Source organism: Erpetoichthys calabaricus, chromosome 13 (assembly GCF_900747795.2).
Source record: "Erpetoichthys calabaricus chromosome 13, fErpCal1.3, whole genome shotgun sequence".
In the NCBI taxonomy this organism is placed as follows: domain Eukaryota; kingdom Metazoa; phylum Chordata; class Cladistia; order Polypteriformes; family Polypteridae; genus Erpetoichthys; species Erpetoichthys calabaricus.
Genome location: NC_041406.2, coordinates 138,382,225 through 138,394,831, shown reverse-complemented (window position 1 = coordinate 138,394,831; position 12,607 = coordinate 138,382,225). Strand labels below are relative to the sequence as shown.

Below are 12,607 nucleotides of genomic sequence, written 5' to 3'. Positions count from 1 at the left end.
AGAAGGTTTGGTAGACCCATCCATTGTCTTGACCAGGTAACAGGTAAGCAAATAGTAAAACAGAACATCTAATGGTCTCTGATGAACATGGGGAGCCATCCACCTGGACATCACTCAGATAGAGAAACGTTAAGAGTTCAAAGTGGAGCAAGTGTGCATTAGCAGACTTATGTTGATTATTCCGCAAAGAAACCCCTTCAGAGGATTAGAAGAGAAAACAAAAAAAAAAAAAACTACCAAGCGATAACTTTTTTATGTAATAATTATATTTAAAATAATTATACATGTAAGTTATACATTTTACATGGCTTAATAATTTAAAAAATATTTCTCTCTCAAAAATTGTGTTTTTTCACTTCCCATCATCACTAAAATGCAAAAAGAAAAGTGGCATGTGTCATCATTCATAAAAAAAATAGATATTTGATAAAATAATTAAATCCTACTCACCACTTTTAAAATGTTTTCTGTTAATTCCTTTTCCTGCTGTACATGGTTCAGCCTAAATAATACGCATCAAAAATATGTTTAAATGAAGATCAGTCACTATGTAAAAAGAAGAATGGCCTTAACATTTTAATATTAGATACAACATACATGTTCAGCTGATGTGGTCCAGGTTTTGCTTGCTTTATTGGGAAACTGCTTTTAACTGCTGTTCGAATAGCCCTGTGAGAGAATAAAAATATTTTTAATAAAATAAGAATGTACTTCAGTAAATTTCAACCTTTCCTTAAAAATCTGATATCTGTAATGTTGTAACAATTCCAAGTACCAGGATGGATGGCTGCTCTTCTGCTCTATTAAAAATAATAATCTGTAATGTTATTATAGACACTACTTCCACATGATATATATTGTATCTACTCATTACTGTGCATACATCAGGCCAAAGTACTTTTTTACAGAATTAGACTGAAGAAACAATGTTGGAGGTAACAATTTCTACTCAACAGCCTATGATGTACAAAATGCAAAAGTAAGTTAAACATCCATCGATCCATCTTCCAAAACTGCTTATCCAGAGCAGAGTCACAGAGTAATTAAACAATAAATCAAAATAAAATATAACATTAACAAACCAACTTAATTCAGTTCTGGTTTGTGGAGGAACCATAAATCATTTAAGACGAAATTTAATATTAAGATCTTACCATCGATTGTACACAAGAACAGCCATAGCGGTAGTTGGAGGTAATGTTGAGAGATCGAGATCCACATGTTTAACTCCTGGTGGTACTTTGCTAACGCACAGAAGTTCATTCAAAAGCATATTGAGAACTGGAATTGACAAACTGAAAGGCAAAACTAATGTTAGGACACATCTTGAAACATGATGCTTTATTCATTTTACACCATAACTAAAGGGTCTGTATCAAAGGAGTGACACTTCATAGGAGTGACATAACAAAGGAGTGACATGAATACCGTATTAAAGGAGTGACAAACCACACACAACTGAAAGTATGCTCGCCAAAAAAATCACTTGGATGGTTGGTTGGATGGTTGTCACTCCTTTGAAATTTATATCTGAGGTTTCACTTCTTCGTTATGTCACTCCTAAGACATGTCACTCCTTTGAATAGGACCGTAACTAAAATATATCAAAAGCTTCTTCTAAAGCATTCTAATGATAATGTGTTGTTTTTAATGTCAGGTCACTGCATTGTTTGAATATGTCTACAATAATACATACAAAATAATGGACTGTGGATTAATAAAAATGATAGGGAAATGGAAATTGACATATTTTTGGTAAAAAGAAAAAATAATAATCACACCCTTTTTCTAAAGCATCCAAGTCCCACTTCAAATGAGCAGCCACTTTGAGAGCAAGAAGCTTGAGTGTCCTGTTTCTCTTGTTATCTGCTGGAGGCTGAACTTGGTTCTGTTCATTTACTGTGGGTTTTGAAGCTTGCTCCAGAAACTGAATGATGAGTGGTACAGGTGCAGGATCTGGAAAATAAAACAAAACAGAAAACCAACCCAACAAATGAAATATTTGGGGAAAGAATTATGGTACTTAACATATAAAACACTCTTTGCTTATTGTGTAAACATCTTACCAGGACATAGGTTTTGTAGGTGACGTTCTAGGAGGGAATCGTCCAAGAGAAATTCAAACCATGATGTCTGTGTAGGTGTGCAGGGTCGGCTGCACGTCACAGCTTCACGGTCTGCTGCCTCAGCACTCATCTTACTGTAGATTAGCAAAAACATAATATACAGTATAAAGGTGCTGTGTGAAACTGGGGAGGAAAAGGGGTCACCAAGATTACAGAAATCACAAATTATTCTCACCCACCAATTTCTAAACTTTAAACTGCTCAATACACCTGTCTTACACTAGAACTGCAACAGGGATTAAATTCTATGGGTCTTATGTGCAGATTCACTCTAGATTTTATAAATGCTTACTGGCACCTTTATTGCTACTATAAGGATACAAGTTAAAACAAAATGCTGCCACTTTCCCCATTTTAATAACCACTACATCATTTTTCCTTCTAATTCTTCACTAAAAACAGTAACTGAATCTCAAGGGCTTTGCTGAACAGTGCGTTATATTGCAAAACTACTAAACACATTTGAAATGCATAATTGTATTTTCTCGAATCTTGCCTAAACCCCAGAATATTCTGAAACTAATACAAACAAATTGCCGAGAGCAAAGTTGGCCTCCATAATTCTTAAATAGAAGAAGTTTAGAATGACCCTGACTCTTACTAGACCACACTGAGAAATTTGGGAGAGAAGAGAGGTGACCAAGAACTCAATGGTCATGCTAGCTGATCTCCAAAGAACCTATGTGGAGATGGGAGAAGCCTCTAGAAGGACAACCATCACTGCAACACTCCACCGATCTGGGATTTATTTAAAGTGACTAGAAGGAAACCAAATAATTATTAATATATATATAAAAAAAAAAACCACACAAATCTTCTTCTATAATACGCTACTGTGGCTGTTCGTTTGTCTGTCCAGGATTTTAAATCACCAGTAGCTCACAAACCGTTTCACCAATTGACTTGAAATTTATTACACATATACTACGTGATGTCTACTATCCGCTTTCAGGGTGATGATTTTATTACTCTTTTTATTTTTATTTTATTTTATTGTAGAATCGACTCTCGGCAGCGCGCAGCAGGGCGGCAATGTGGCGCATGCGTACGGGCGCCGTTCTCATTCCCTACCACCTTCGCTAATCATTCTTGAGGCAGATTGAAGACTTAAGTGCCAGATTAAGTGAAAGAATAAAGAAAACGTACTAAGTAATTGCAACACAAAAACTAACTTAATCAGTTTTAACGCGAAAAGATGCCGACGAAAGAAGACAGGCAGCGGGCCGCTAGGGTGGAGTAAAGAAGAGCTGCTCAGGAAGCAGCAAGCACATCAACCTCTGAGCAAACAAATGCTAAACGTACAGAGAAAGACGATGAATACTATGAATGCTCAAGTCAAGTGTATTCACTGCACGTTATCGTGCAGTGCGCTGTTACTGGTATTCCATATTAAGGCTCTGCATGGGTACAAATGGGTCATGTCATGTTGATCCACCTTACTTTCACAGTTTTCATACAACACACATTCCCATTGGTGCAGTGCAATGGATTTTTGCCCTATTGGACAGTTCTATGCATTAAATACAGGCGTGTGCTAAGTTTGCCAGTGAATTAGATCAGTGCACCCACATTGGATACAGCAAAACTCAAATGGAAACAAATAACAAACAAACAAACAAATAAACAGAAAATACAAAATAACAAAGGAATCTATCTTGTCACAAAACTGTTAAAATAAGGATGGCACTATGTGACCTATCGTATACATTTCTACGCGTGCACTTTCAAAATGTGGAATATTTGTGTTTTCAAATACTTCACCGATTTTAATGATGCAAGTTTACATACACCTTGTAGAAAAGTTTACTTTATTGTTAACTAGGAAAAAGCTATTTAGTCTCTATGGTTTTAATCCTGAGCGAGACTTGGGATCGGAATATACGTAAATATGGACAGGCCCAAGACAGACCCGGAGTGACATGTAATGATTCACTTTACAGTATTTAGCCCGAATAACACTTGTGACGGTATGCTGCTGCAATTTAATAAATGAAATAACATTATACTGTAAAAAATCATGAATATTTCTATGTGTTCTGCCATTTTATAATTTTGTAACTTATCAACATTAATGAGTCGGGTGTAGCCTTCAACCAAAAAGACAATGGGAAACGAGAAGCCTTAAAGCCAGTTTTAGGACAAAACTGAAACTGAACCATTGCTCGAATCAAGCAACAGTGAGGACAATGTGAATTGGTCATCAACCATTATCACACAAAGTGAAACTGACACCTGTCTGGCAGATTCCAACCTGCCGATTTTCAGTGATGTTTACGTTTGGTGCTGGCTTCATACTGCTGCTGACAATCCTGCACATCCTTGTTGCCCAATTACGGGTAAGCTTGGTCTAAAGATATCTGTTGATCATGATTATCTAGACAATGAGTGGGTGAAGTCGCTCCTGGAGGGCCGCAGTGGCTGCAGGTTTTTGTTCCAACCCAGTTAGTTAATAAGAAGCACTTACTGCTCAAGTAACACTTCTGCTTCATTATAGTCATCTCGCTCGTTAAGATTTTGAACACTTATTGCTTATTTTAAATAGCTGTCTTCTCGGTTTTTAATTTCTCCTTATTAGCAATAAGAGACAAATGACAAAAGAAACCAGGATTTCTCGATTTAGCTTGTTTCCATTTACACCCATGTGTGTTTATCATACACTATTTGGTTTAATTAAATACTTTGAAGGAAAGTGAAGAGAAAAAAGTGAAGGACTGAGAATTACTCATCCGTTTTAGACTTTAAATTATTTGGATGATATCTTTAGAAAGGAAAAAAAAAAAAAATCTAGGATATGAGAACACACTAACAGGCCATGAAATTAAATACTTGGCAAGAACTGTTTTCTAATTAAGCAACTGTTGGGGACCCGAGTGGCTGGAACAGGGCATGGAGACACCCACTTAACACCTGACTATGGCAGATAGAGGGTCATTTCTGGAGGGTGGGACTGGACTGCGTGTCTACTTGGGGGGGGGGTGCCAACCAGGATCGGTATGCTCCCCAACCTGACTTGACTGACTGTTGGAACAAAAACCTGCAGCCATTGCGGCACTCCAGGACTGACTTTGCCCACCCCTAATCTAGACTATATAACGATATGTTAATGGTGGAGAAAAGTTGTTGAAGCAGACCACCGTGCTCAGCAGTGCTTGAAAAGTCACAGTAAACCATTAGGCTGTCACAGTTGTTGGTGACTTTGTGTGTTTTTCAGTCTCCTTATACTATGGGGCATTGAGGGTAAACCAGTCTAGAGATGGTACTGATTCACATACTGGCTGTGATTTTTCACTCATTATGAAATACCTACATTTCACTAATAACGATGACAATGATGAAGTCAGTCACCCAGCACCGAAACTGTACAAACTATGGAATGTGCATCTATGCAGAAGGTGTATGTCCCTGATCCTGAAATAATAAGTAGTGACGAAAGTCTCACGGGTTACAGGGTAGGACTGTCGTGGATACAGTGCACGGGCAAGGCTCGGTGCCAAGTTCTAGCACTGTTCACAAACCAGCAGCTGTCAATGTACTGTGGTAGCCTACAGTAACACAAGGGGCGCGCCGATCGTGCACTGACTGCCATTCTACTCTCTCATGCGCAAGAAACAGACAAAATATGACAAACAAATCTTTTGTCATCTGCTGGAACAGTGCCTATGTACGTTGGTGACTGTCAAAGCATATCAGACGGAGCACGTATACGAACTCCGCATCAATACCGCAGTGGCCACTAGACTTGCCTTTCTTACTGCGATTAAGTTGAGGTTTTGGTGTTTATATCTCTGTTACACATAACATTTTCTTGTTGTTAAAAAAAAAAAAAAAAAATCCGCTTTTGGTTCGTTTTCATATTCGGGGGTTAACATAACACCAAATTGGGCTACGATGGAGCTGGCTGTCAAACAAATAATCCGTTTTACTTGATGACGTCAGCTTCGTATTAAATTGGTTAAAACACAAATAATGATGATATATTGGTTAGTGAGGTATACACATAATTATATTGCTTCCGAAGGAATAAAAACAGCAGCATATTTTTAACAATGGCCCACTGAAATCCGCAAAACATCTTTTTCATTTATGCCCACATTCGTTCATTTTAAAACTTCGGTTCTAAACTTGCATGAAACCGTATCACACCATTCTATAAAATGACATGCAACACTTGAACAAATATTACTAATTTATCTACCAGCTTCTCCAACAGATCACATTCGTCCCTTTTCACACCCGAACACTCTCGTCACAACAAACGGTTTTAAACTCTTTATTGCCAATTGAACTATTGAATCACTACAACTTTACACATTCAAAAACACATTTACCTTTCTCACGTTATCGAACATAAGGGCTTACCTTGTGACGTGTACTTGTTATTTAGGAAAACTCGTCCATAAAGGGGAAATAAGCCTTTTTGCACTAAGCACCTTGCAAGTTAATTTTATTTTTGCTTGTTTGCTAATTATTTATTTTTAATTTATCATTCTCTTTGGTTTAATTTTACTAATGTAATTTAATTTCATTGTAAGGTGATCTTGAGTGCTAAGAAAGGAGCCTATTAAATAAAATGTATTATTATTATTGTTATTATAAAAAACCACCAACAAAAAACCCCCCACACTTTCTTTTCTTTTACATACTGATGCTGAATGGGAAGTAGAACATCCGGGTCACTGTGCTATCGCTTCCTGTAATTGGCTGAAATCCCGGAAGTGACTTCCAAATTCATATTATTGTGCGCGCGTCATGGGACGTCAGGCTGCGCAATTTTGTTGAAAATTTTGGCGGTTTTCATATATCAAAGAAATCAGGTACAGCTTGCCAATTTTTGAAGGGAATGACATCTGCTGTTTAAAGATTTACAGTATTTCTAACACATAGGATCTGCGTTCTAAAACATAGATTTGGGCTACGGAGGATTTATTTTGGAAAACGGCACTAAAATATGAGTAAAGAAAGTTTAATCGATGTGGTTTCCTAATACCCAAAGCTAAAAATGTTAATTTTACAAATTTACCCGCGAATGCCATGTGCAGGGATTTAAAGAACCTTCACAAACAGATTCTTGTCTTAATGAACATGAGAACATAAAGAATTTGGAGACAATTTGGTCATTTTGTCACTTGTTTGTGTAGTTAAGCCGTCCCAATACAGTATTTCATCCAGACTCTTCTTAAGGGTGGTTGAGATTTCTGCTTTAACGGTTCTGGGGGGTTCCCCTCTGCCCACCGCTATCAGGCAAATAAATGCTTCCACCCGATAGACTCGTTAAGTTTATTTTTATCTGTTTATCGATTGATTGGATGTGCTGTCTGTCCTGTGGGACTGTATTCGTTTTATATATGTTTCTGCTGCTCTGTACATTTGAATTATTCTATTGGATTAAGAAAGTTTATCATTTATTATTATTAACTCCGTTCATCTAACGGACATGTACGTCAGTGCAGTATTGAGCTTTCAGTGATTTCTACATCTTGCATGTTGCAGAATGATTGCACAAACTACTACAAGAAAACAAAACCAGAAGTTGAGTGCAAAGGTTTGAATGTTTTGAGGGCTTTCTGATATCATCTCAGGGTCAAAAATATCCATAAAACACCTAATGTTTGGTTCACTATATCCCTTTAGTGCAGCAGTCCCCAACTCCGGTCCTGGAGGGGCCCCAGTGGCTGCAGGTTTTCATTCTAACCCTTTTCTTAATTAGTGACATGTTCTGACTGCTAATTAACTTCGTTTGATTTAATTTTAATTGACTTGCTTTGTTAAGATTTGTTCCTCTGAATTACTTCATTTCTTTCCTTAAATGGCACCCAAACAGAAATGAAATGTGAAGTGAGGGAGCCAACAGAAGACCAACTAAGTCAGGGCCTCAAACTCCAACCAATTTCACTCCAACCGGTTGCTTAATTAGGCTGTGATTCTTGTTGTTAACTAAACCCATTCTTTAATTCATGGCTTGTTGCTGCTCTCATTGTGCAATAGCAGACATTTCCGAAATTGTTGATTTTCTCTTTTCTAAGAGCTCCATTAAAATGTTTTGGCGATCTGAGCTGATCAGAATTCCTGAGACCTTCACTTTTCTTTATTGTCAGATATTGTATGATGGACACAGTTTGCTTGTCTTGTTTTGGTTCATTTTATATATCATTATTTTTTGGCTGTTAATTAAGGAAAAAGAAACAATTAAGGGGTCAGAGTCTTCAAGAGCAAGTATATAAAAATTAAAATTAATTCAAAAGAAATTAATAAGCAGCAAAAATAGGTCACGAATTAAGAAAAGGATTAGAATGAAATCCTGCAGCCACTGGGGCCCTCCAGAACCAGAGTTGGGGACCCCTGATTTAGTGAGTTTCATCTCTATCAAACTCTTCTGGTAGTCATCAACAAGTTTCTGACAGAATTCTGGTTGGGTATTTGACTCCTATGCTTAGCAGAACTGGTAGAGTTCAGTCAGATTTGTTGGTTTTTTGGCACAATCCAAATATTTTCAGTGCGGTTGAGGTCAGGGATTTAGGAAGGCCATTCCAAATGCTTAATGTTAGCCTGATTTAGACATTCCAAAATACTGTTTCCTTGTATGTCTTAGGGTCATTGTCAGCTCCTTCCAAGTTTCAGCCTTCTAGCTGACAGTTTGAGTTTATGCTGAAGAATTCTGAGGTAATCCTCCTTGCTCATTGTTCCTTCTAATTTGTGCAGTGCACCAGATCAGTTCTGTAGGCAACAAAATAGCCTCCAGCATGAAGGTACCACCTATAGACTTTAACAGTTGGCACAGTGTTCTTGGGGTTGAATGTCTCGCCTTTTCTCTTCCAAATATACCTCTGGTCATTGTGGCCAAACACCTCAAACTTTGTCTCATCTGGCCATTGATTTCCTTCTGGAAGGCCTTTTCTTTGTCCATGTGGTCAACTACAAAACTTAGTTGAGCTTGAAGGGGTCAGTTTTAGATTAGATTAGGTCAACTTTATTAATCCCCATGGGAAAATTCACATGCATATAGCAGCATGAACATAAAAACTGACTCATCAGACAAATAACACAGCCAATCAATAAATAATTTCAAAAAATGTATATTGTGCAGATATTGCAAAATAAATTTAACAAGTAGAGGGTCTAGAGGAGGCATTGCATTACCTGATAACAGCGGGCAGAAACAGCCACAAGAGGTGCTTCTTAGCACACCATGGTGGAATGAGTTAGTGGCTAGAAGTACTCCAAGAGAGAGCTCCTCCTGGAGAGGCTTTTTCATGATGGCATCCAATTTTGCCATCATCCTCTTTTCCACAACAGCTTCCATTGTGTCCATGGTTTGTCCTGTGATGGAGGAGGCTTTCCTGATAAGTTTCTTCAGGCATTGTGCTTCTTTTGAGTTCAAGTTCCTTCCCCAAGAGACCACAGTGTAGAACAACACACTGGTGGCTACTATGGACTGACAGAACATTTCCAGCAGCTTGCTAAATGCATCAAGACACCTGAGCCTCCGTAGGGAGTACAGTCTGGTCTGACCCTTCTTATACAGCGCCAGTGTCTTGTCGGACGAGTTTTGTAGCAGGGGCCTCTCAGGCCATGGTCATGTAAAATTGACTTGACTTTGGACAGTGACACTGGTGTTCCAGCCGCTTCATGTTCACAGTAGACCTGTTTCTTGGAGGTTCTAGTATTATACCAGACCATTCGGACCAATTTCCTATCAGCTGAGGGTGATGGTTTGGGTCTTCTTCCAGACCTTGGCAAAGCATCTACAGCTCCACAGAACTTCTACTTATGAACATTTGTTTGAACTGATGATCTTGGAATCTGAAATTGTTTAGAAATGGCTCTAAGAGAGATTCTTGATTCGTATAAATCTCTGATCCTCTTTCTCATGTATGCACTGAGCTCCTTGGACTTTCCCATTGTAATGTGTGTTGGTCAATCCAATGAGTGCTGCTGTCAAACGAACCCAAAATGGAAAAGCTAACAGCTGCAGTCAATCATGATGATCACTAACATGATCACTAACATCACATTTTGGAACTTTCAGTACCAAATAATAATCTAAGTAGGTGTATGGATATTGTTGACCGTGTGATGGTTTCATTAAATCCACAATAAATTAAAACATGTGCACTAAAGTTCTGACTTTTTTTTGTAATACAGTAAAGGTATATGTTTTACAATCATTCTGCCACATTAAATAACAGTTGTAGAAACCATTGACAGACCAACACATATATGTCTGTTATATGAGTGGATGGAAACTTTTCACCCCAACTGTACATGTCACAACTCTTTGAATAAAGAAGTGTTTTCTGGCTTCAGTCCTGAATGCACTTCCTCTTCATTCCCACTGATTACCTTGACTATGTGATTCACCATGAGGTTGAACTGAATTACTAAATGCAGAATGGAGAAGATGGGGGGGCGCAAACAACTTGTTGTAGGAAGATCAGCATGGATCTGAAGAAGGAGAAGCAGGAAGTGAAGGGTGGGCTTGTGTGCTACTTTGTGACAACACCACCAGGTAGACAGGGGTTCAAGACCTGTTTAAACCATTTGCTGAGAGAGTAGCATGATGATACAGTGGCCAGTTCAGAAGTCTCACATCTTCATATTTTTTATTTGAGTCTAGTTGGTAGTTTCAAAGTTCTCACAAACAGTGTGGTTTATTATCCGTGTGATCCTGTAGCTCTGACTGCGATGGACTGACATTCCGTCCAGGATTAGATCCTGCCCTGCATCTGCTTTTACTGGAATATGCTAAGGCCCCCACAACCGTGAACTGGACTAACTAGATATTAAAATAGATGGATACATTTCTGGGAGCCACATCCAAGGGTAGATGGTTGGAACTAATCCTGGGTGGTTATACCAGTTTGCTGCAAGACACACTTAACATATACCCACAATCACTCCTATACCATAAATGTACATTTTCAATTTAGCCTGAGAAATTCAATAAAATGTTGTGCTGGACAGATAGGGCAACGAGACTCCAATTCGTCAAATGTATTCTCTTATTTTGTGTACTTAATGATTCAGGGGCCACCACATTCAAAGAAGCATTTCAAAGTTTTTATTTCTTTTGGTTTTCCCATTTGGAGCGCAGGCAGGTGAAGTGACTTGCTCGTGGTCACACAGCGCCAGTAGCAGGATGTGAACCCACAATCTCAGGGTCTGAAGTCCAAAGCCTTAAACGATAGATAGATAGATAGATAGATAGATAGATAGATAGATAGATAGATAGATAGATAGATAGATAGATAGATAGATAGAGTGCATCCGGAAAGTATTCACAGCACTTCATCACTTTTTCCACATTTTGTTATGATACAGCCTTATTCCAAAATGGATTAAATTCATTGTTTTCCTCAGAATTCTACACACAACACCCCATAATGACAACGTGACAAAAGTTTACTTGAGATTTTTGCAAATTAATTAAAAATAAAAAAATTGAGAAAGCACATGTACATAAGTATTCACAGCCTTTGCCATGAAGTTCCAAATTCAGCTCAGGTGCATCCTGTTTCCCCTGATCATCCTTGAGATGTTTTGGACATGATTTGGAAAGGCACACACCTGTCTATAGAAGGTCCCACAGTTGACAGTTCATGTCAGAGCACAAACCAAGCATGAAGTCAAAGGAATTGTCTGTAGACCTCCGAGACAGGATTGTCTCGAGGCACAAATCTGGGGAAGGTTACAGAAAAATTTCTGCTGCTTTGAAGGTCCCAATGAGCACAGTGGCCTCCATCATCCGTAAGTGGAAGAAGTTCGAAACCACCAGGACTTGTCCTAGAGCTGGCCGGCCATCTAAACTGAGCGATCGGGGGAGAAGGGCCTTAGTCAGGGAGGTGACCAAGAACCCGATGGTCACTCTGTCAGAGCTCCAGAGGTCCTCTGTGGAGAGAGGAGAACCTTCCAGAAGGACAACCATCTCTGCAGCAATCCACCAATCAGGCCTGTATAGTAGAGTGGCCAGATGGAAGCCACTCCTTAGTAAAAGGCACATGGCAGCCCACTGGAGTTTGCCAAAAGGCACCTGAAGGACTTTCAGATCATGAGAAAGAAAATTCTCTGGTCTGATGAGACAAAGATTGAACTCTTTGGTGTGAATGCCAGGTGTCACATTTGGAGGAAACCAGGCACCGCTCATTACCAGGCAAATACCATCCCTACAGTGAAGCATGGTGGTGGCAGCATCATGCTGTGGGGATGTTTTTCAGCAGCAGGGACTGGGAGACTAGTCAGGATAAAGGGAAAGATGACTGCAGCAATGTACAGAGACATCCTGGATGAAAACCTGCTCCAGAGCGCTCTTGACCTCAGACTGGGGCGACGGTTCATCTTTCAGCAGGACAACGACCCTAAGCACACAGCCAAGATATCAAAGGAGTGGCTTCAGGACAACTCTGTGAATGTCCTTGAGTGGCCCAGCCAGAGCCCAGACTTGAATCCGATTGAACATCTCTAGAGAGATCTTAAAATGGCTGTGC

The 12,607-nt window shown here is 39.0% G+C and overlaps 1 protein-coding gene across 2 annotated transcripts in view; it reads right to left on the bottom strand.

Annotated features, from left to right (window-relative positions):
* ints8 (integrator complex subunit 8) overlaps positions 1-6,789 on the bottom strand; it is a 58,432-nt gene extending 51,643 nt beyond the window's left edge. Inside the window, exons 1-6 of one of the 2 annotated variants that reach the window (XM_028817622.2) lie at positions 6,770-6,789; positions 2,067-2,200; positions 1,782-1,956; positions 1,155-1,295; positions 598-669; positions 451-502 (exon numbers count right to left, since the gene is read on the bottom strand). In XM_028817622.2, coding sequence (XP_028673455.1) covers positions 451-502; positions 598-669; positions 1,155-1,295; positions 1,782-1,956; positions 2,067-2,196 — 570 coding nt within the window. In that variant the 5' untranslated portion in view covers positions 2,197-2,200; positions 6,770-6,789. Of the gene's footprint in view, positions 1-450; positions 503-597; positions 670-1,154; positions 1,296-1,781; positions 1,957-2,066; positions 2,201-6,485; positions 6,741-6,769 lie in introns of those variants that run through there. The other variant, XM_028817620.2, reaches the window with a different exon arrangement.
* Positions 6,790-12,607: the final 5,818 nt, after the last annotated feature.